The sequence below is a fragment of the Podarcis pityusensis genome (assembly GCF_964106645.2).
Source record: "Podarcis pityusensis genome assembly, chromosome: 11".
NCBI lineage: Eukaryota > Metazoa > Chordata > Lepidosauria > Squamata > Lacertidae > Podarcis > Podarcis pityusensis.
Window position 1 is genome coordinate 22,604,065 of NC_138036.1, and position 24,164 is coordinate 22,628,228.

The following is a 24,164-nucleotide window of genomic DNA, read 5'->3' on the forward strand; positions in this document are numbered from 1 at the left end:
ATGGCAATATTAGCCTCTGTAGTGAGAAGACAACATATGTGATATTATTATTATTATTATTATTATTATTATGCTTTATGTATATATTTGCAGCAGGTGTTCTGGGGTTTTCTGACAGAAGTACAGGATGCAAATTTTGCAGATAAACAAACTTATGACAATGGCATTTGCAATGGAAGACGATGTTGGAATAGAATTAGTTCCATTCACTAGAACATGGACAGGGACTTCTTATACAGTAGTACCTCAGGTTACAGACCTAACCCAGAAATAGTACCTCGGGTTAAGAACTTTGCTTCAGGATGAGAACAGAAATCGTGCTCCAGCGGTGCAGCGGCAGCAGGAGGCCCCATTAGCTAAAGTGGTGTCTCAGGTTAAGAACAGTTTCAGGTTAAGAACGGACCTCCGGAACCAATTAAGTATGTAACCAGTGGTACCACTGTACACTATTTTCCACACGTGTTCTTCTGTGGAGGAAAGCTGTGTTGGAAACAGTCGCCAGAAGTTCTCTTTGGGTTTATGACGACTGATCTATTGTGACTTGGAGAACAGCTGAACTGTTCTCTAAATCAAATGCATTACCAGGGTAGGGTGGGGCTGTACCCCTCTGAAATTCACTGGGGAGTGGGCAGAAAGGGTGTTTCTACTTCCTCTAGCAAGAATTAATTAAATGTTAATGACATTAACGATTCCCCAGGTGAAAAGAGTACCTAAATCTAATCAGACACCACATGAAGAAAGCAAGTTCTTCAGAGCTCTTTTTTTTTTTGGCAGCAGAATGAGACTCCTAGTGAAGGTCCCTGATGCCTCATTACAAGGCTTTTGGAGGAAGAAAAAGAGGCTAATGGCCTCAAGAGCATTTTGACTAGTGCCAATGCAAGCTCCAGGTGCTAGCAAGCTGGAAAAGTCAACCCACCCACAGCCTCTGGCCAGAAAACCCAACCTTCATGCAGTGCTGAAATCACTCTGGAATTGTCAGACCTGGGTGTGCTTCTTATGCAACCATTTCCCCACATCTGAGTAGATTCAGCTGCATGGGGGAGACCCTGAAAGTGTTGCCAAGTCTTGGATGGAGCTCTTCTCCTTCCTCCCCACAATGATCATCCTAGGCATCACTATGGGCAAGAAGGTTAATAGGGCTAGTTGGTCCCACACAGATCACAGAGGCCCTTGTTCCACCTGATGTCCTTCCTGAATTGAGACTGTGTCAAATGAGGAAAGGAATTCTCTACCCATTCAAATACCGTAGTCAATCCCTCTCCCCTCCATCTCCTTTGGCAGAACTGAGAAGCTGAAGGAGAGGAAAAGCCATATACGGATGCAGGTGTGAGAACAAAGCAGATGGGGCCCTGGTGTGTGTGGAAGTTCTGGTGGCCTGATGTTTGCAGGGCTGGTGCAAGCAAAGTGCTTAAGAGCATAAATGAAAGAGCACTTGATGGTGGGAGGGGAAATCAGTTCAGTCATGAAACTTGCTTGGTGGCTTTAGTCAAACCTCAATTGCTCACACTAAAATTATTGCACCTGTAATAGGGGGTGATCATACCAGCCCACCAGACAGGCTTGTTGTAAGGATTATGCAACAAGAATTGCACTAGGTACTGATGTAATTTCTTTTTCTTAAGTACTACAGTTATTCTTCAGATCAGTCATCACAGAATGATATTGGGTCCAATAAATTATAATCAGGGATGGGAAAGCCGTGGTCCCCTAGTTACTGCTGCACTCCAGTTCCCATCTGCTCCAGCCACTATGGCCAAGGGCCTGAATGTTGGGAGTTGGAGTCTGACAACACCCAGAGAATCCCCATTTTTTTTAAAGGCCTCATTTAAATTATTTAAACTGCATGGCATGCTTGAGCATTTTGCTCCTTGGTTAATGGCTCTTATAAATTGCAAATGGCCAGTGCATAAATGGTCACCTACACTCTATTGTTCCAACTCAATCTACGCTTCTTGCAATTAATACCAATAGTGATATAGTAGCCTACACTGTACTGGTAACCAATTCAAGAAGAATTATATACAGGGGCTGAAGAATACATTTGAAACCACTTTCATCTTATCAAATGATTAAAATGGAGTGTTTTAAAGTCAATACTGATGGCTGTTTTATATATATATAAAAGATTACCTGGTACAAAATACGTGGTTGATTTAAACCAGTCAAATTCTAAATGGAATCCCAAGAGAGCAGCTTTCACAGTAACGAGGATAACTAGGTAGATGACTGAAACGGTACCTGCAATAAGGGAAGGAGGGAAACCACATGTCACTCAGATACATTTAAATTAAGTAGGAGCAAAAGTCTTGTTTTTCAGTCTCTAGCTTGGACCAACCCAAAACAGCTCCCCTGCCTCCGATCCTTCCCTCTTCACTTGCCCTTTTCTGTGTTTTGTTTTTCATCTGCAAATCAGCTTTGAGATTAATGCAACCGAGATAAAATTATTTTGCATCTTATTCAGCCAGGTTCAAACAAGAGAACACATGGAGAGGGGGTCAGAAAATCATGTTAATGCAAGTTTACTTGATGTCAAAGAGAACAACAGCTACCAGACTTTTAGAAGACATCTGAAGGCAGCCCTGTTTAGGGAAGCTTTTAATGTTTGATGCATTACTGTATTTTAATATTTTGTTAGAAGCCGCCCAGAGTGGCTGGGGAAGCCCAGCCAGATGGGCGGGTATAAATAATAAAATTATTATTATTATTATTATTATTATTATTATTATTATTATTATTGGCTGCTCTAAATCTAATAAATTTGTAATACTAAGAAAATTTGTAAAATTATTATTATTATTATTGGCTGCTCTAAATCTAAGAAATTTGTAAAAGGGTGGGGAAAAGAGGGAGAGAAAATAACAGAATTCCTGAATGAAATTTATAAACCCTGAAGTTCTGGGAAGGATAAATAAAAAGAACTGGTTGCCTTTAAACACAAGCTTCTTGCATTAAAAAGGTACTGGAAGAGCAATGTGCCCATCTTCCAACAGCCTATTTAGCAGGGCAGGTCGAAGAGAAAGAGTGACCCCGCCTACTTTTGGCACTGGCTCCACCCACTGCTGGCTTCAGTCTTGCCCACCATGAGTATGCAATCCCTGAGAGAAAGCAGCCCTCAACAGAAAAATGATTGCCCACCCATGTTTTAAGCTTTACAAAAGACATTGGGAGAGATCTGATCACAGATCTGTTGTGTAATGTGTAGCCTGACCCTCAGTCCAGGGAAAATGATGCAATATTGACTAACAGATTAAGTGAAAACAGTGGATATCCAACGGGGAAACATTTCAGGTCTTGTGGCAGCTGTGAGGCATTCTGCCCCAACACAGACTGTACATTCTCCAGTCAAATCATTGCCTACCTAAGACGTTGAATTTGGCAAAGAAAGAGGGAGACTTGAAATTCAATAGCAGAACAAGGATGCCCAGGTAAAGAGGGACCGTTTTCGATTTGCTCCATAGCCGTTCAAATTCCTCAAATCCTGAATCATTGGTAGAAGAAAGCGTCCAGCTTCTGTTTCCTGGTTCTTCCTTGCCTGCATCACCTGGGCAGATTACTGTAGAACCAAAAGGGAAACAAGCAGTTGTTTACTTCAAGGAAAGCATAACAAGCAGGGGAAATCAGAGCCTAAACATCAAAATGAGTAAGATGCCTACTGTGGTGTGACTTAGGGATAAACAGTGCAACCCACTTGGGTTCTCCATTTAAGGCAGCCAGTGGCTCTCCAGATCTTGGGACTGCAGTTCCCATCATCCCAGACCACTGGTTATGCTACCTGGGGCTGATGGGAACTTGAGTCCAACAGGATTTAGAGAGTCAGATTCCACATTTGTGATTTACGGAAACAGCTGGCTGTTTTGGCTGCGGAATACCTGTATGTTGTCTCTTCACACTCACCCACAAGCCTCACCACTTTGCAGAAAACAATGTAAGGAATATCTAAGGAATTTGCTTCTCTTAAGAAAGTCTGCCCTTCTTCAGGGGCCAGTCATTTTGCATTATACCAGTGGCATGCGGTGAATTTTTTCATAAGGGAACAGTTAGGGCCAGAGGTGCCAACTTGAGATGGCAATGGGGGTGGGGCGACATCACACGTGTGACATTGCGACATTCCAAAGTTGAGCACGTGAGCATCGCATCTGCCTCCCTAAGCCAGCCAGATGCCACCTGGGCTTTGAGAATGAGGCTTTAATACTCGGATTCATGGGTAGGCAAACTAAGGCCCGGGGGCCGGATCCGGCCCAACGCCTTCTAAATCCAGCCCGCAGACAATCCGGGAAGCAGCGTGTTTTCACGAGTAGAATGCGCCCTTTTATTTAAAATGCATCTCTGGGTTATTTGTGGGGCCTGCCTGGTGTTTTTACATGAGTAGAATGTGCCCTTTTATTTAAAATGCATCTCTGGGTGATTTGTGGGGCATAGGAATTTGTTCATTTTTATTTTTATTTCAAAATATAGTCCAGCCCCCCACAAGGTCTGAGGGACAGTGGACCAGCCCCCTGCTGAAAGAGCTTGCTGACCCCTGCTCTAATTTACCAGGAACATTTAGGGAAATAGCCTGGTCCCCCTAGTCCACTGACCACATGCCACTGCATTAAGCTACACCCCTGACATTAGCCAGTCTCAAAATTCCACGTGTGCCCCTGGACCCAAAAAAGTTGGCAACTATTGGTATACAGCGTTCACATGTCAGTGTAATTTCTTCCTGGACTATGTATTGCTGACATGAGAACATGCCAAACAAAGCAGCCAACACACAGTTTAAGGGCCTTTTTTAAATTAAGATGCTGGCCCAACAGATACCCTGAACAGGTTGTGTTTTATGTGAGGCTATGCCCAGGGAGGTCACATCCTTGCTGCTAATGCAGAGGTTTGACTTCTCCCCCAGAGGCACACCCCTCTCTTTAAACAGAAGGGTGCCAACAATAGAGAGGTAAACAGCAAGGAGGGATTTCAGTACGGCTCACCTGCACATTCCTTTTACTCATTCAATCTGTCCCCACCCACTTTAGATGTGATTGATTCAGATTCAGGTTAAAGCACTCTAACTTGCTATTGTCATGTGACCTTAGTCAGTGATCTGTGAAGTACAAGATTACCATTTCTGGGGTCTGAGGCAAGCAGCTGCCATTAGTAAACAGCTGTGATTTATGTGCCGAGCGTGGTCTAACTAAGTATTCTGTGGAATTTTCCTAGAGCAAATCTTTTCATCCCACACTGGCTGCATGCCAAGCCGGTTACAATGCCCTTAAGCACAAAGCAGTTGGTCATGTTTCAGAAAAGCCAATGGACACGACCGAGTCATCAGCATTATTTTTGCAAGTCTGTTTACTCTCCATTGCCTGCATAATAGTTGCTGTTTTGAGAGAAAGTTGACAGTACTGCTGTATTTCACATGAAACTCTTTTCTGGATTGAGAGGGAAGGGAGTGACAAATTGATTATTATTTTTCACACAGGTTTTGACGCGAACACAGAACCCTATAAATTATGTTTTTGGAAGTTACTATTTGCAATCAGGATTGTTATTAATGTGGTTTTTAAATAAGTCTGGGAAAGAAACTTCTGCAATATTTTACTATATTCAGCCAATTTTATTTTTGGTTAATGTTAGTCATTCAGGATAGACCTAACTACTGCATAAAATCTCTTGGAGATGCATCCCTCTGATTCTAAAAGTATTTTATTGTATTTTAACTATCACTTTTAAGCAGTTTGCTTTCATAACTTTATATTCTAAAATAATGTTTTTTAAATATTGAAAGATGCTTTGAATCTCAGTGTAAATACTATTTATTGAGAGAGAGAGAGAGAATTAGGGGAGGGGGATTGGAAACTTACCTTTAGTGCTCCCATTTGTACCAGGAACAATATCCGTTACATTAATATGATGAGCATAATCTAAAGAGGGAAAGGAAGACAAACAACTTAGGAACATCTCAGTCCTGCAGCTAGTTTCTTCCGAGGTGTATTTTGGAACAAACAGGATGCATGCTGAAAGCAACATACAGAGACTACTATTTCTGAAGCTGCAGTGTCATTTTATGTTTTAACAACAAAAAACAACCTTCCCACAGTTCTGTTCTACTCCTCCAGATGTTGTTAAACTCCCAACTCCCGCCAAGCCCAATCAATTCAACAACATCTGGAGGGAACCAGGTTCCCCATCCCTGATCTACAGCACTGAATTTGTGCCAATGTTCACCACCACCACTGGACCTTGCTTACAATGCCCTTGGGTATATGAAGTGAGAGGTTCACATGCACAGCAATTCCCCCTTGCTTCTGTGTAAGCACAATGAAATAATTGGGAGAGGTAGCTTCCAGGTCAGGAAAAAGGGCACCCAGGTTAGACCTGGGATTGCAAGCCAGTGGGGTGGAGTGATGAAAAGCAAACAAAACTCACTGCAGTCCACTGAAGGCAACCAACCATGCCCTGGCCTCCCCAACCTCTCTCAATGCCAATGGAAACTACCATATTTTTCGCTCTATAAGACGCACTTTCCCCCCTCCAAAAATTAAGGGGAAATGTGTGTGCATCTTAATGGAGCAAATGCAGGCTCCATGGCTTCAGTGAAAGCAACGCGAAGCCTCCGGAGTGCAGCACACCGACCCCCTTGCTCTCCTGGCTTCAGGGATAGCTGCCTGAAGCCTCCGGAGCGCAGCGGGAGCTCCCGCTGCACTCCGGAGGCTTCGCGTCACTTTCACTGAAGCCCGGAGAGCAAGAGGGATGGGTGCACGCCGATCCCTCTTGTTCTCCTGGCTTCGCTTCGCTGAAGGGGCGCTGCGCAGTGAGGGAGGGATTTTTTTTTTCTTGTTCTCCCCTTCTAAAACTAGGTGCGTCTTATGGTTGGGTGCATCCTATAGAGCAAAAAATACGGTAGCAAGTTTACTACCCCTCCTTCTCTCTCCCCACCTCTTCTCCCCTAACCTTATACTGTAATAACACATTAAAGTCTCACATCAAATACAACTTTTAAATTATAAACTAGCCAAAGAATTAATGCTTACAAGAACTCTGAAAATACCAGATCCAGAAATTTTGCAGAGTAAAATTGTGTCCAGGCAATGAGCCTCTTTCCCCCGTAAGAATATGTCATTTGCTTCAGTTCCATTACCCTCAATTCATCCTTCCTTGCTTGTCTCCCAAGTTTCAGGAAAGCAGTAAGGAATTTCTATCAGGTTTGCACTAGATCAGTGGCCCTGGACAGCAGCCTGATCTCGCTGCAATGCTGGCTCTGGTTATGTCTAGACCTCTGCTCACTTGCAAGCCTGTTCCAAACTCTTTTGTGTTTTTGTCATTACTTTGTCGAATATATCCCTGCGATCATTAGGCAGCAAGAACTTTTAAAAAACAACAACAGCGTAATCTATTTCAAGATACTTACAAGAGTCCAAGGAGGATTTTTTAAGAAAAACCCCGTGATTCTGCAACTTAGCCTGCTCTAATTTTTCTTGGTGAACTACATTGCCATCTGCTGGATAAATAGCTTAAAACACCTGCTGTTACCGCAATGAAGAAAGACTGTGGCCCACTTTAAAACATAGGCCAATTATGCCTACTCCGATTTACTAAAAGTCAAATTAAGACTTGCTTACATGTTTAGGATTAGTGCAAACACCAAACCCATTTAAACAGCCTTCCAAAATATACTCCTATGATGCATCTGAGATAGTATGGAAACATATTTAAGATGTATATAAAAGCATATATGTAAGATATATTTAAATTAAAATGTTAACATTGAACAGCCTCCCCAAACTGCTGCCCTTCAGATGTTTTGGACTGTAACCCAAGTCAGTCTGTAACCCAAAACATCTGGAGAGCACAAGGTGGGGGAAGGTCACCCGAGAATGATGCCTAGATCTCAAAAGATGCCCAAAAAATATAAGGACCTGCATGCTTTCATAACATTTAAATTAGTTCCAGGGCACCACAATGTTCAATGCTGAAGAGCTTTCTAGGAATCAGCATCCTTAATAAAGAGCACTACTATAACAATTTATTTCAAATACTGCGCATTTGTTTATACAGAGAAAAGTTTGTTTTCTCACAGAGATCTTAAATATCACACTGAATAGACTATTACAGTGTGCGTACTGAGTTTTATAAGCAGGTTTTCTAAGGGGCAAATTTATTTAGAGTATTTTTATAGTGCCCTTTGAGCATATTCTCAGGATGATTATAAAAATCAACAACAATGGTTTGGTTTGCACGTCGTTTTAAACCACAGTTAACCTTAACTATGATTTAAAGGGGAATGCACAGTATTCTGGGGCACAGGAAAACAATCGCAGCTGCTTCATTTGTCATGATGCCATGCTACTTCAAGGTAAAGCATGGCTTGGCTTAGCGTTACATCCAAACCTGGGCTCATGGTTTGTCTCTCTTCAGACAAACCATGAGCTACAACCAGATTATGTTCTTGGCCCACTCATGCTTTGTTTGGAGAGAAACAAAGCACAAGTCTGGTTTCAGACACAATGCTAAGCCAAATCATAGCCGAGCACCTGGCAATGTGGCAGCTGTTGTTCAAAGCGACATGCAAGCAAGGCCAGTACAAAAAATAATAATAAGAAAACTTATAAGTCGTCTTCCTCCTGAGAAGACATGTGCGGGATTGCACTGCAAGTTATTTTATGTATACGCCACTTTTCTACAGCAGACGGTGTCCAAAGTGGCTTGCAATAAACACTCACATAATTACACACACTGAAACATAGACCAAAACGGCTTTTAACAGATGCAGCCATGAGTTCTGCTATGAACTATTACGTCTTATTTGCCAGGTAGGAAAAACCAAGCTCAGCTGCAAGGAATTAAAAGAAAAGTTCACACTTACTATAAATAAATACCCCCGTGTTGTAAAGGAAATTGGACATGAGGACCCAGTAAACCACCATGGCTCCAATAAGGGATACCAACGAAAACAAAAGGCTAGACCATTGACCGAATGATCCAAAGTAATACTTGCAAACATCTGGGAATTCCCAAGTTGAGGTATCTATTAAAGCTGGGGGGACACATAAGCACAGAGTTAATACTAAAATTCAATAATCTAATCATTACTGCTTACACATACTTTGCATTCTGAAGATTCCTAAACATTAAGATACCACAGATTCTCAACAACTGATGCTGAACATCCTAACAAAGTGAAATAAAAGCCTATTGCTTTTAAAGTTATTTGCAAAAATAAAGGTACCGTATTTTTCGGACTATAGGACGCACTTTTTCCCCTCCAAAAATGAAGGGGAAATGTGTGTGCGTCCTATGGAGCGAATGCAGACTCCTTGGCTTCAGCGATAGCAATGCGAAGCCTCCAAAGCCTGCGCTCCGGAGGCTTCGCGTTGCTTCCGCTGAAGCCAGGAGAGTCTGCTCTTTGAGGCTGGCGGTGGGGGAAAGGAGCGCTTCCCTCATCGCCAGCCCCAGAGGATGGGGGGCAGCGAGAAGGCGCGCGACGCCTTGCCGCTACCCTCCAACCCGGCTTCGAGGCTGGCGGTGGGGAAAGCAGCGCTTCCCCCATCGCCAGCCCCAGAGGATGGGGGGCAGCGGGAAAGCGCGCGACGCCTTGCCGCTACCCTCCAACCCGGCTTCGAGGCTGGCGGTGGGGAAAGCAGCGCTTCCCCCATCGCCAGCCCCAGAGGATGGGGGGCAGCGGGAAGGCGCGCGACACCTTGCCGCTACCCTCCAACCCGGCTTCGAGTCTGGCGGTGGGGAAAGCAGCGCTTCCCCCATCGCCAGCCCCAGAGGATGGGGGGCAGCGGGAAGGCGCGCGACGCCTTGCCGCTACCCTCCAACCCGGCTTCGAGTCTGGCGGTGGGGAAAGCAGCGCTTCCCCCATCGCCAGCCCCAGAGGATGGGGGGCAGCGAGAAGGCGCGCGACGCCTTGCCGCTACCCTCCAACCCGGCTTCGAGGCTGGCGGTGGGGAAAGCAGCGCTTCCCCCATCGCCAGCCCCAGAGGATGGGGGGCAGCGGGAAGGCGCGCGACGCCTTGCCGCTACCCTCCAACCCGGCTTCGAGGCTGGCGGTGGGGAAAGCAGCGCTTCCCCCATCGCCAGCCCCAGAGGATGGGGGGCAGCGGGAAGGCGTGCGACGCCCTCCCGCTACTCTCCAACCCTCCTTTGGGCTTTTGCGGGAGACGGGGGAATTCCCCCACCTCCCGCAAAAGCAGGCAAAAGCCGCGCGCTCTTTAAAGGGGCTCCGCGGCTTTTCTAGGAGGTGGGGGAATTCCCCCACCTCCTAGAAAAGCCCGCAGGAGCCGCACACCCTTTAAAGAGCAAGCGGCTCTTGGGGGCTTTTCCCCAAGGAGGGAGAAGGGACTGACTGGCCAAGTCAGTCCCTTCTCCCTCCTGGTCGAAAAGCCCGCAGGAGTCGCGCGGGGCTCCTGTGGGCTTTTGCGGGAGGTGGGGGAATTCCCCCACCTCCCGCAAAAGCCCGCAAAAGCCTCGTGCTCTTTAAAGGGGCTCCGCGGCTTCTGCTGGCTTTTCTACGAGGGGGGGAATTCCCCCACCTCCTAGAAAAGCCTGCAGGAGCCGCGCACCCTTTAAAGAGCGCGCCGCTCTTGGGGGCTTTTCCCCGAGGAGGGAGAAGGGACTGACTGGCCATTTCAGTCCCTTCGCCCTCCTGGTCGAAAAGCCCGCAGGAGTCGCGCGGGGCTCCTGTGGGCTTTTGCGGGAGGTGGGGGAATTCCGCCACCTCCCGCAAAAGCAGGGAGAAGGTCTTGGAGTAGCGGACAGGCTGCACGCAGCCTGTCCGCTGCTCCCAGAGCTGCGGGGGGGGGGGGAATCATATTTTTTTCCTTGATTTCCCCCCCTGAAAACTAGGTGCGTCCTATGGGCCGGTGCGTCCTATAGTCCGAAAAATACGGTAGCTTACGTTTTTAAAACAGCAACAAAAATAGCTAAAATACAATTATAGCATTTAAAGCAACCACCAAGCAGCAAACAGAAGAAGGGTTGCTAACGTATTAGAAGGCATGTTTTCACTTGCCTTCTCAAAACAAGGGAGATGAGTAATGTCCCTCCAAGTACCAGCTGCTGGAAATCGCAGGTGGGCAGTGCACTGTGGTGCTCATGGTCAGTTTGCAGGCTTCCCACAAGCATCTGTTTGCCCATGGTGAGAATAGATACCGGACTAGATGTTTATTGTTCTTAATTGGTTCCTCTGGTGGGAAAAGTTTGCCTGGAAAAGGCCCCAGAAAAGGCACAGCACTGAACTGAACCTTGTGTATAGATGGGCTTTATAAATTTTAAGATATTGGGTGGGCTGTGCGTAGGATTGCCAAGTGAAGGTTGCAGGAATGGCACAGAAAAACATGAAGTCAGATTTCTGCTAAGTTAATAATTATTAAGCGCCAGAGACCTAGTAAACTTTGCATTAAGTTAAAGCTATGTATCAATAGCAAACTCGATGAGTGTATCCAACTGATGAGCAGGCATAGTACTGGAATTAATGGACCTAAGTTACTCATGGATACAACCCTAATTCTCTGACTGGGGATCCTTTTGTAGTAAAAACGGTGCACCCACGCACAAGAGGGAGGCGATACCTTTAAAAAGTAACAGTAAGGAACTAACAGTAATATGGGGGCCAGATACAACAGTGAGATCAGTTGTGGCTTTTCCTGTCACTGCAGTATGTGACAAGAAAAGGGAAACCAAAAACCTTTGGCCAGTGTTACAGGAAATGTGACTCTGCGTAGATCTACGAAACCACAATTGGGGAACCTGTGGGCTTCCAAACATTGCTGGACTACAATTCCCATCAACCCTAGCCATTGACAATGCTGGCTGGTGTTGATGGGAATTGGAGCCCAGTAACACCTATACAGTGGTACCTCGGGTTAAGTACTTAATTCGTTCCAGAGCTCTGTTTTTAAGCTGAAACTGTTCTTAACCTGAAGCACCACTTTAGCTAATGGGGCCTCCCGCTGCCGCCACGCCTCCGGAGCACGATTTCTGTTCTCATCCTGAAGCAAAGTTCTTAACCCGAGGTACTATTTCTGGGTTAGCAGAGTCTGTAACCTGAAGCGTATGTAACCCGAGGTACCACTGTAGCGCCAAAGGTTCCTCACTGTTGCATTAGACTCCTACGTCCCTGACACACAGCCTACTCATGTACAGTAGCCCTTATTCATTGCCATTTATAGCAAAAGGTTAATAGCTTGCTTTCAGAACAAAGTGGCATTGCACAGAGCAAATGTTCCATTATCAAGCAGATTCAGCTTGAACTGCTCCTGATGAAAAGGAGTTCTCAGTAATCTCTGTCTGATGGAACCCATCCTACAACAGGCAGGAGCAGCTTAGGGTCACTATTTTATAAATAAATACATTTTTTTTTTTATACCCCGCCCTTCCTGGTTTAAAAACTTGGCTCAGGGCAGCTAACAGCAAATATAAAACATTGATTAGAATGCAACCTAAAAACAACATAAAACAGCATAAAATACAACAAAAAATGCAGCATCAATATCAATAAAATTCAAAACTTCAGGGGTCATTGGGGGGGGGGGGACCAGTCAGTAGACATCAAATGATCACCAGGGCTAACTGGTGATCCTACTAGGGCCAGCAAGGAGACCAGGGAAGAATTTAAGTGTGGTGTCCCAGCGGAAGGAGATCAAGTCCTGCAGGGCCCTAGTCTCGTGGGACAGAGCATTCCACCACGTCGGAGCCATCACTGAAAAAGCCCTGGCCCTGGTGGAGGCTAGCCTGGCTTCGTTAGGGCCCGGGACCTTTAAGCTATTATTATTCATGGACCTTAGGGTCCTCTGCAGGACATACCAGGAGAGGCGCTCCCGTAAGTATGAGTATTGTAGAACTACAATGTCTTCAACTCCTGGGCGCAGCAATATATTAAGATGGTGGCTCCCAGAGAGGATACCAAGGGCAGGTTCTAGTGAATTGATGGTGGGCCCTGCTGAGAAGCCAGCAGCTGTCCAAGAGGGTCATATGCCAATGCCAAGCCTGTTTAAGAGCTACTCCAGGATATCAGGAATGTTTCCCTTATTGAAAGAGCACTAGAAGCAGTGATCAGTCTTCTCTGGCTGTGTATAGCCACAATGGAATTGGGTGCTTTAATGCACAGTTTCAAGTATACACACCTAGGCAAAATAGGTCTGGTATCGGTGCATCATGAGAACTGAGCATGCTCTATAGAACATGTTCCACTGCCTACACTGCAAAAGTCAATGTGGAAATAAGTCCCTGTAGCAGAACACCACAATCACACAAATAAATACTACTGAAACTCATACTTACGTATCATTGTCCTTGATTTCAAAACTCTGTAGCAACAGTAAAGTGTCAATACTCCCATTAACAAAATAATAACGATTCCAGAGGTAAATCCAGCCTGTTTTTTAAAATGAAAAAAAAGCATTAGCATATTGTGACACTGATGCAAATTAAATTACACCCACACATTGCTGCATTAAGATTGACCTTGACACACCTGTAAGTTGCCTTACCTGTTTTATTCCCCAGGGAATACTTAATATAGATGTACCCATCATTGTATTCCAGATCATAAATCTGAGGGGAGAAAACATGCACTCGTAAAAATATGAGAAACTAAAACTGATTGCGGAAGCGTTTTCTACATATTATGAATTTGTGACAAATAATGTACTTCGTATCTACCATGCTTGGAAAGCATTTCACATACATAGTTACTATGCTTGAGTTTTTGCCGTAACCATCCGTACAGCCATCTATTTTGTAAGCCGTTCCTAATGGACTATACACGTAGATTTCTTCTGGAGCAGGAAGTACGTGATCAGGAGCCACCTAACAAAAGATGAGAACACAAGGCCTTAGTGACAGTGTAAGTCTCTGGTGCTGCAATAAAGTACTCCTGCATTTGCAAAAGAATTCAAGAAGGCACTCCAACCCCAGTATTAAGCAAGTTCTGCCCATTGAGTTCAACAGAGCTTACTTGAAATGCAAGAGTGCAAATGTTATTTAATATTTGAGCTTGTATGTTGTGTGGGAGGGGAGCTTTTAAAAACTGAAAGGGGGGGAAATGTGGCAAAAGTAATATAAAGAAAAAAAGAGAAATGTCAAGTGCCCATGTCTGCTGTCCAACACTTACAATCCTAAAAGTAAAATCCAAATGAATTACGTAAATGGAGCTTACTCCTAGGTGAGTGAGCATAATATGGTAGCCCAAGCTATAAAATTTAATGAGACAATTGACTCATTCCCATATTATACAATTAAGGTACATGGTTTCTCCTAAAGCAGCTTGGGTACTGTAGTTTACCCCCTCACAGAACTACAATTCACAGCAGTCTTGAACTACAGTCCCCATAATTATTTTTGGGGGAGGACGCCATGTGCTTTGAATGGATGGTGTTAATCAGCCCAGTGATAAGCCAAACCATGGTTAAGTGTGAATGAGTAAGTGGGCTGATGTACAGTTACAAAAGCTGCTGCCTCTTCGCTTCTCTCCCCATCCTGCTGCACAACTGGGGACTAAGTACTGGGACTTACTCCAGCTTAGTGTTTTATGTGAACCTGAACTTGGGGTTTGTCTTGGCCAAACAAACCACGAGTGGTAAGACGAGCAAACCTTGGTTACACCTCATAGTTTGTTTGGCGCTCCCACACCTGGGAGTTTTGCAATAACTTGTCTTTTGCTTACCAGTGCTCTATCTGAGGGCGACGCGAGCCTGCTGTAGTAATGAATCCGCTTATTCATTGCTGAAGCTTCATCTGTAATTCTCTGCGTATCATCATTCACAGTAACAATATTTGTAGGTTCTATATGGAATGGCCTGGAAGAGAAATAAAAAACGTAATAGTCTTTAAAGCCATAATCAACTGAAGACTAACATTAGAGGTTGATAATAGAAGAAAACAGTCCAGCATTTGTTTCCCACAATGTCCAACCAGATGCTTATCAAAAGCCTATGAGTCAGACATGAGTAAAGTAGCATTTTCTTGCTCATGTCCCCCAGTACACTGCCTTTACTACTGGAAGCACAATTTAGGTGTCATCACAAAGAAAGCTCAGGCTGATGCCATAATGAACCTTAGCTGGCTGCTGTACCACTAGGAGGGCCTCTGCTGAAGATCTCAATTTGTGAGCAGGTCTGTTTGGGAGAGTAGTTGCTTAAAGCTGAATGGAGCCTTTTAGGTTAACAAAACACCTTAAATTTTGCTTGCCAGCACACAGGCAGCCAGAGCAGTCCCATCAAAATTGACGCTGTATGATCATGAAACACACTCCTACTGCAAATTCTCTCCTGCTCAGCAATCTAGCTGCCACATTCTGTACTAGCTGCAACTTCCAAAGCAGCTTTGAGGGCAGCCCCTCATTACTGCACATTGCAGTAATCCAATGCATGAGTCATTATAGCCAGACTATCCATGGCCTGGAATGACTACAGCTGGTGTACCAGCTAAAGAAGAAGAAGAGGAGTTTGGATTTGATATCCCGCTTTATCACTACCCGAAGGAGTCTCAAAGCGGCTAGCATTCTCCTTTCCCTTCCTCCCCCACAACAAACACTCTGTGAGGTGAGTGGGGCTGAGAGACTTCAAGAAGTGTGACTAGCCCAAGGTCACCCAGCAGCTGCATGTGGAGGAGCAGGGACGTGAACCCGGTTCCCCAGATTATGAGTCTACTGCTCTTAACCACTACACCACACTGGCTCTCAAGTGTAAAAGCTAGTAAAAGACACTCTTAGCTGCAGAGGTCACTTACACCTCCAGCAGCAATGCTGGATCCAGGTGGACTCTCAGCCACCTGCTTATATAGAGGGAATGCAGATGGGGTTCACATGGCTGACTATTCCCTTCATACAAATATAACAGAGTTCTGTAGCACCTAACAAATTTACTAAGGCCTAAGCTTTCACAGGCTCTGTATGAAAAGATTTCCTCCATACAGAAAAATTACAGGGAGGTGGCTAGGCTTGAAGCCTGCCTAAAAAATAGCAACACTGACTGAAAACCTCAACATCGCTTACAAATCAAATTCAAAATCATAATAGTTTTTTAAAAGACACAAAGAGTACAAGAGTTGACTCATATGTTTAGAAATCAATTGGCCTATTTGAAAAGATACAATCTCACTTGCTCTGTATAATTTGTTGCATGGAACCACATCATAACCACAAAGATAGTGATCAATTATGGAAGGAAAGAACCACAAAAACCACACACTTTTTTTTCTTTTAGCCACAACAGTGTCACGCCAGCTAACTAAATACCAATGAAACTGTCCCCCAAAACAGCAATTTACATATACTCGAGCAGCTTCTACCTAAGGAAACCAAGGGAACAGAATCAACATTTGAACAATATGGATTAAACATTACCTTGAAGACCTCCCAAACTGAGACAGCACTAAGTGGCTCGCATGCAGACTTCTATTACCCGACTGTATGCTCTTTTAACATATAGCAAATTATCCCCCAAGCACACATCAATCTAAGGCTATAAGAACAAGTATTCTCAAAAAAGTATAAACTGGTGGGCCACAAGCTTCCTAACTTTCCAAAAACACACTGCTAACTAATTATTACTGCAAAATTATATTCCCCACCTCTACTGCTTTTTAGAGCTGATTCACACACATAATTTATCAGGTCTTGTGACAAGCTACACCCACCTAAATTCCCTCTTCTACACAACAATTAAAGGTGAAGGAGCACTGCCTTCTCTTTGCATCAAGCCACCCCAAATCACAGCTGATTGCAAAGTCTTCTTTGTGGAGCTTGACTCTGTGAAGGGTCAACAAGCCTTGATATTGCACTTTGCAAATTGCATCTGCAAGCTGTGATTGGAACAGAACACAATGCCACTTAACTTAAAGGCATGTTCAATGCTCCTAAGCTTTAGGCATGTTTGCCTGAATTTGTGTAAGGGGTGAGGGAACGCATGCAAGCCCCATCCCCTGACCTTGTCTGTGTTGAGCAATAAAGGTCCATGGGGGAGTTTTGCTTGAATGTGAGTAGATCAGGGGAGCCTGCTTTGTCAGGATCACTGATAACACAAAGGGTTTTACTCATGTTCAGGTGAATGAGGGTAAAAAACAAAACCCTGCAGACCTCTCTTGCTCAAAGTACTCCTGACGGACTGAGCAATCAGGAAACATATGCCGGGAAAATGATCTTTTTCAGCTTCTGCCTTCTGGAAGAAGGTACAGGGTTATAAAGACTAGTACTAGCCGTTTCTATCCAAATGTGATTTTGGTTTTAAACACAGTGTAAGGTAGTCTTTGTGGCAGTATATTGTATTTAATTATGGGGTATCAGAGTTTTTAGGGGGCTAACCAGGCTGGGATAGCTGGGATATCAGGCTTGTTGTTTTTTGAATGTCTGGTGTAGATTTTTTTCAGTTTCATTGTTCTATATGGGACAGAGACAGTAAAGATTATCGTAATGGGAGATGGAGCTTGCCCCCGTCTCTATGGACAAGTTTAGCATTTGTGTCGTCAGGCAAATACTCAAACATGCCTTTCGACTTTTTCCCAATCAATGCTACTGCTACGGCATGTGGGAAACTCAGGAACTCATTCAGATTACAGAGGACAGCAGCAAGACACCTATTCAGTTCAAATCATAATACATTTTACCTAAATCCAGCAGATACCCTGATGCAACACAACTGTTATAGCCATTCTACAAGTAACACTCAAGTTAAGAGGTTACTGAGCTGGAGGACAAATTGCAGGAAGTAGCATCAAAATGAAGAAAATATGAAGCCAGACCAAAAATACTAGTGAACAGCAGTAAAAGAGATCTTAAGTATTTATTTCCTCTCACCTTTTGTATTTAAAGTCTTCTGGGTTAAACTGAATATTGAGGGCTCCAATGTCATTTTCATCACCTCCAACAGGGACCAGAAGAGGACTAGTATCTTCTTCCATATCTGGAGAACGATCTTCTACCAAATGCAGTAAATTATTATAACCTTAAAGAAAGTGAAATAAGTTAAATTACTGCAAGTGATCATCACTACATTTCCTCAAAATATTATTTCTTCAGGAAGACAGGACCTCCCTTAAGTTTATTAAGCTCTGAGTCTAAAATTGCCTAACTGTAGCATACATAACCTTTCAATATGCATCTAAGATTTATGTTTTGACATTTCTTTGGCTAAATGCTTTAAATTGGGGGTGGAGAAACTGTAGTCCACCAAAAGGAGTTGGATTACAAACCCCATTATCCCGACCATTGGCTAGGCTGCCTGGGGCTGAGGTAAACTGGAAGTCCAGCAACAACTAGAAGGCCTGAGATTCCCCATGCCTGCTTTAAATGAACAATTTATATGATTGTTCCCCATTGGCAGGGCTTTAAAAAACACTGGTTTATTTTTCATTCAAAAATTAAACCACAGGAGTTCTGGACGAACAATGCTGTGCATGATTACACAGAAGTAGGTCACACGAAGATCAGTGGCACCTAGGCAAGAGTGCACAGGATTGTAGCCTAAGTAGTAAATGTTCAAGTGTGACAAAGACTGAAAAACAGTGTGGAAGATTTAACATACTATCAGGAGAGGTTAGGTGTCAGTGTATTGTTTTTACAGGAGAAGTGGAAGACTGGAAATAGAAATCCATGTTCCAGAGAAGGTCCAGCATGTTTTTAACTGATAAGAAACCCTTCCCCCAGAAACTAGCTGATTCAATTAGTAGAAAAATCAGAGTCATGGGAAGTTAAAAGATTACAATGCAAATACTGGTGCTGATGTTTACCGGTCACAGAATTGAGGAAGCTACATGATCTTGAGCTGATTGTATAAAGCTATAAAAATGATAGTAGTGGGTTTTTTTCTGGGAAATCTCATTGAGAGGAGGCGTAGTGTTATTTTGGAGTTGCAAGTTCAAAGCTTGCTAGCAGTGTCCTGTGGGTCTGTTTTTGATTACACCCATGCCTGATTTCCATTTAATAATGTTCACTTTGAATACATTCTAATCCTCTGTCAACTACTATGTTAAGTATGTTAGTACATAATCTTCACAATAGTATCTGAAAGTTTAACTGACATAATCCATAAAACGGAGGTCAACATCTGAGTTCGAAAAATCTCAAAATCTCAGTTGTTTCAAATAAAAGATTGTTTCAAATAAAAGAGGAAGTTGCTGCTTGGTTCAACACCGGATGTGTGTAAGCAATCTGAATAAACACATCTGCAAATATCTGCTCTTCAAAATAAGCTTTGGAACACCCTAAATCACAGGCAGGCGACCCTGATGCCATCTAAAACTGCCCCATGCTTCCCACCCCATCAAAGACTTGTCCGTCTGTTTCCCCTGTAATTTTATACTTAACAGTGCTTTCACTCTCTTTCTATATAGCTTCAGAACAATTGGAAATAACAGTATTTTATTTGATTAAAATATTTTAAAAACACTCTTTCCATAGCTGTATGGCTTTGGGAGAAATATCCCTCCAAACCAATAGGTGCCTGAAAACAAATTGGTAGGCTTCTGTAAATTTTAAATTACCTTGGTGCCCCCTTCTGGAGTGAAAGGTGATTCATAATTATTTTCATAAATGAATAATTTGTATGTGCAACACACTAAAGACAACATGGAATTATTTTTACTTGATTTCCAGAATAGTAGCTGCTCTGCTTTTTTGTACATATTTTAAACAAAATTCTCTGTATACTTGAGGGTAACCTCATCAAGCACAATAGGGCTTAATTCTGAGCAAACCTGCATAGAATCAGAAATTCTAATCTGTAGGAGCCAGATTACTCTTGATATAATGTAGCCTTTGACCAAAAACAAATGCTCACCCCTGCCCATATCATATATTCCCTTGGCTGGAAGACTGTCCCTAAAAGATCTCCCATCTTTTTTGGGGGGTGGGGGTGGGCAGAGGGACACTTTTACCCTGTGCCACCAAGCCAGCTCATAGGAATTAAGCCTTTACACCCCAAGATAAAGCCTGGTCCACACAAATCATACACTTCTCCTACCCCTTCCAGAATTCTACCATCTGCTCCAAAGCTTCCTTCTTGCCTATCCTTGTCTATCCACTTACAAATAAGGAAATGGGCTCTTGGCCACCCCACACCCCACCCGTTTTGAGCTACTTCAAACCATATCCTACTGACAAGAGGGAGGTGTTGTAATGCTGTCTGAACATGCATGTCAAAGCTTTTAAAACCTATTCCTTACAATGCATTTCAGGCATGAACTCATACAGAGTTTTGTTCCCCAAAACATGCAGTTGAAGATCTGGGGGTGCCCAAAGCTTATTTCTGGGTACAAAGACCCTGCAGTGGGGTAAAGCATCTATGGAACTGGCAGCGAGAAGAACCAAACCAGCCTTGTTAGAGGACGATTATCCAAACAAAAGATGCTTAAGTTCCATTTATTTCAATGGGGCAGCGTGGGATATATTTAATATTCTCCCGAAATTAGTGGGACTTAAAAGATTCTTAACTTCTGGCTACACCATAGGCAGAGTTTTCAGTTCCCTTGATAAATCTTTAAAGCTCATCAGCACGAACAGGCTGACGTTGTCGCTATTGTGGAGCATTTACCACAAACAGAACTTGAGATTTCAAACTTGGATTCTTTTCCTTCACCCATCCAAATAAAGGAGCGATTTTTTAAAAACCTCTGTTGCGCTACCAAAATCCCGCAGATCTCTTTTAACTTGAGATCTGAGGAGAGAACAAGAAAGAGGCGGACTCCTGTTTTCTTTAGCTAAATAACGCCGTTGCCTTCTTCTGACAACCGATAACACATTTATTTGCAAATGTCTTAGAGCAGGCACTTGACCACACGAGCAACTGACCCCTTCGCGCTCTTACTCAGTAGCAAGTCTCGCTGAGTTCCGCGGACCTTGCTCCTAGGTAAGGATGCACAGGGACTGCAGTCTAAAGGCTGGTGCTCGGGGTGTGTATGTGTGTATTTATGAGTTGCTATTATTATATATATAACACAAGTTTAAATGAAATCTAATGCAGATTCTGTACCTGGACTCCGCTCCGCCTGATCTCAGTCTGCCACCATTCACCGGTACGAGGCTGCTGCCTCGCTTGAGTCATTTCCAGTCGAAAGCTGTAAACAGGAAGAACTTTTGCTGCTCTCAGCACCGATAGAGCGGACTCCCTCAGTCCTCCATCGGCACATCCGCCATCCAAACGAACGGGATCCGAAGCATGGCATCCACCATAGAGATGTCGACATAGAGCGGCTCCCACTCTGCGCCCATAGAGCTAAGCCAGCCAGCCGCAGAGATATAACATCTCAAGAGTGACACACGCCAGCTTCCCTTTTCGAGTTTAAGGTCTCTTATTTCCCACCGCTAAGAGGAGTGGAAGCGCAGGGCGGCGCGCCTGTGTAAGGTGCGAAGCATGTCAACTCGTTCATTTTGAGAGGCAGATGGCCGATACAGTGATTAGCATTTTCCAGTCCTTTCCTTACAAAGGTGACTTGCCAGATGTGCCATCTGGAGTTGTTTTGGAACAGAATCTCTTCTGACATCAATAGACAGGCAATATTATGTTAAGAACATGATAAAATGCCAGCAGTTTCATAATGGCACCAACCAAATTGTAATTTCTGCTTCAGAAATTGGTCTTTATTTTGCCTAGTCCGTTCCTATGTTCAAATTAGATGAAGTTTAATATACTGTAAAATTTAATGTATTCTATCCTTTTCAACCAGCAATTTTTTTAAAAAAAACCCTCTTCTAACGTGTTCTCTGGTTTCAATGCATGTACGGCCTGTGCGGTGATTTCAGGAGACAGGGGCGAAGCTAGGCTTTATTTCACCTGGATCAAAGACCCAAGTTTGGCACACACGCAACGCACATTTGCGGACATAAATACACAGGTTGGGACATCACCACGGAAGTGGCCTCGAAAGCTTGCGCAAAGATATCCTCGAAAGCTTGTGTAAGGAAATATGTTAGGTGCCACAAGGCTCCCAAATGCATCTACAACTCTGAAAGAAATCCTGATAACGTGGAAAATGTGCAGGGTTGTACTGAAGACCGGTTTCTGAGATGTATTTCACCTATAAAGGTCGGACATTTCTGAAAAGGCTCCCCCCCGAGTTGTCAGCTTATCAACTTCAGCCCCCCCCCCCAATACTAGATGGTTGCATCTGCTCTCCCAATCTTCACTAAGATATTAAAAACTCTGTTACATTAACAGGTATTTAATGTAAGCAGCTATCTGTCAGTGCCCCCACCATCTTAGAAATTAAGATAGAAACTGGAATATTTCAAGGCTATTCTTATGTGACACAGCCTCCACCCCATTCAGCTTGCAATAAGGAGATGACAATGCCAAACTATGTTGCAGGGTTTTTATATGCCACTGTTAATTCCCACCCTTGCGATATAGGCATAATATTGTTATAGGAATTCTAAGGTCTCATATGTAAGTATATAAACCACGTGTCTGAAATAGTGCAGGAAAACAACCCTGAAGCCATTTTGACTCTCCCAAATTGACCTCAAATATTTCTCTGCAACAAGGAAGGAAATAGGAAAAGCTTTCCAATAGTCTTTGGATTGTAGGGGCTTACACCTCCCTGTAAATACAGCCTGGCAAGTATCTGTTAAACTGAGCACACTATCAGTATGCGTATGGGATTCAGGAACTAAGTATTTACCATCTCAAAGGAATGGCCAGGATGACCAGGTAAAAGCAATCAGTGACCATTATTAGGTATCCTGGCAGACAGGTTTTCTGCGGTAGGCCTCAGTGATGTATGTATGTATGTTTTGGGGGGTGGTCTTGAGCTACAGCGGAGGCAATTTTCAAATGTTTATATAAGAGCTTTCATACCATTGTTCTAGGTTCCTCTCCTCCCTCCCTGTGTGGGATGAGCAGGGGACGCTGTTGCAACAGTTTAATAAAGATTATGTTTACTAGCTGCTTTGCTTCTCAATATTCTCTGGTTGGCCTCTGTTATTTTCTCCTACCAATAAAGAACCTACTTAAGGACTCTACCTTCTAGCACAGGAAGCATTCACAAATTAAAAGAACTTTAAAACCTCACCTTTCCCCCACACAAGCAGACTTCTGCTTTGCTTCTACTTTTTGAGGAGTGTGTGGGGAAATATGCTCCTTGCAAATAACTGCAATAAAATATTCCTGGATTTCTACACAGGATCCCTCCAGACTGTTTATTTTGCTTTGGGTGGTGTATTCTGCAACATGTAATTGATACATTAACAGCGCATTAGTGGTGGATTTATAATTGTCAGCACATCAGTCTGTTTTATTAGTTGTTCTGCAAAGCTTTCCCCGTGTTGTCACATTATTTCTGTCTGGAGGGATTCCTGTTAAGTTTCTAAATTACAGAAATAAGTGTCCTAGCTTTCTATGTTATTTCTGGCTTTGGGGTTTCTGTATTTTAATCTTTTTTTATATGTACTGGCTGGCTTGTTTTTATTATTATTGGAAAGCTTTAAAGATGAAAAAAGTTTACAGATGGTGACCATGGCGACCACCCTTTCTGCGAGTGCTGCCTGAAGGGACGGGGTGACATCCTCAATGCGCCCTATCTTCATGCAGATCAAGCCAGAGCTCTGAGGGCTGACTGGGCTAAAGGCCCAAGAGTCTTTGTTCTATTTCCACCTGTAGCCTGCAACCTGATGTGAAGGGCAGTGATTCCCAGCTCCTTGCATCTCTGAGCTACATCCTGGGCAGCCAACATAGCAGCATAAGGAGAAGACTCATCCTTGTCAGCCTTCACTTTCATGCCACCAGTTACTCAGCAGATTGTTTCCTTGCCAGACAGGTCAGTTACATGGACAAAAGTCTCACTGAAGGAAGTGAAGATGTGGCAGACTCCAAACACATTCTCTCCTTCAGCCACCTGTGGTCCCAGACTGATAACCTGTTCTTCCTTCTTTTCCTTGCCCTTATGAGGTGCCATTTTCGCACGTCTCCACAGGCAGCAACCAACACCGGAAAGGAAGAGCTATACTGGCCTGTTTTGTACAACAAGGCAAGTCAAACTTTGACTTACTGGAACTACGTGAACCTGTGAGCTCCCAGGAAGGAACTCATGGCTGCTTTGTTTCTCCCTGGACCTTTTTGTACTTGCAACCACACTGAGCCAAGGTTCATTTTTTAAAAAAGACCAGGGAGAAGAAAACAAATCAGCTGAAGGTTCCTCTCCAGGAGCCCATACATGGCCCCAGGCAGCTAGTCTGGTTTACAGTGCTTGGTGAA

The 24,164-nt window shown here is 43.8% G+C and overlaps 1 protein-coding gene and 1 pseudogene across 3 annotated transcripts in view; both read right to left on the bottom strand.

Annotated features, from left to right (window-relative positions):
* SLC38A9 (solute carrier family 38 member 9) overlaps positions 1-21,192 on the bottom strand; it is a 45,555-nt gene extending 24,363 nt beyond the window's left edge. The window contains exons 1-10 of one of the 2 annotated variants that reach the window (XM_080972781.1): positions 20,946-21,192; positions 17,774-17,921; positions 14,645-14,777; positions 13,667-13,788; positions 13,470-13,533; positions 13,261-13,354; positions 8,840-9,010; positions 5,838-5,897; positions 3,359-3,553; positions 2,131-2,238 (exon numbers count right to left, since the gene is read on the bottom strand). In XM_080972781.1, the coding sequence (XP_080828907.1) occupies positions 2,131-2,238; positions 3,359-3,553; positions 5,838-5,897; positions 8,840-9,010; positions 13,261-13,354; positions 13,470-13,533; positions 13,667-13,788; positions 14,645-14,777; positions 17,774-17,877 (1,051 nt within the window). In that variant the 5' untranslated portion in view covers positions 17,878-17,921; positions 20,946-21,192. The remainder of the gene's footprint in view (positions 1-2,130; positions 2,239-3,358; positions 3,554-5,837; positions 5,898-8,839; positions 9,011-13,260; positions 13,355-13,469; positions 13,534-13,666; positions 13,789-14,644; positions 14,778-17,773; positions 17,922-20,945) is intronic. The other variant, XM_080972780.1, reaches the window with a different exon arrangement.
* A 2,219-nt stretch (positions 21,193-23,411) lies between these two features.
* LOC308458312 (small ribosomal subunit protein uS11 pseudogene) lies at positions 23,412-23,938 on the bottom strand (annotated as a pseudogene). The gene has a single exon. The product of its transcript is annotated as a small ribosomal subunit protein uS11 pseudogene (transcript).
* Between the last annotated feature and the right edge of the window lie 226 nt (positions 23,939-24,164).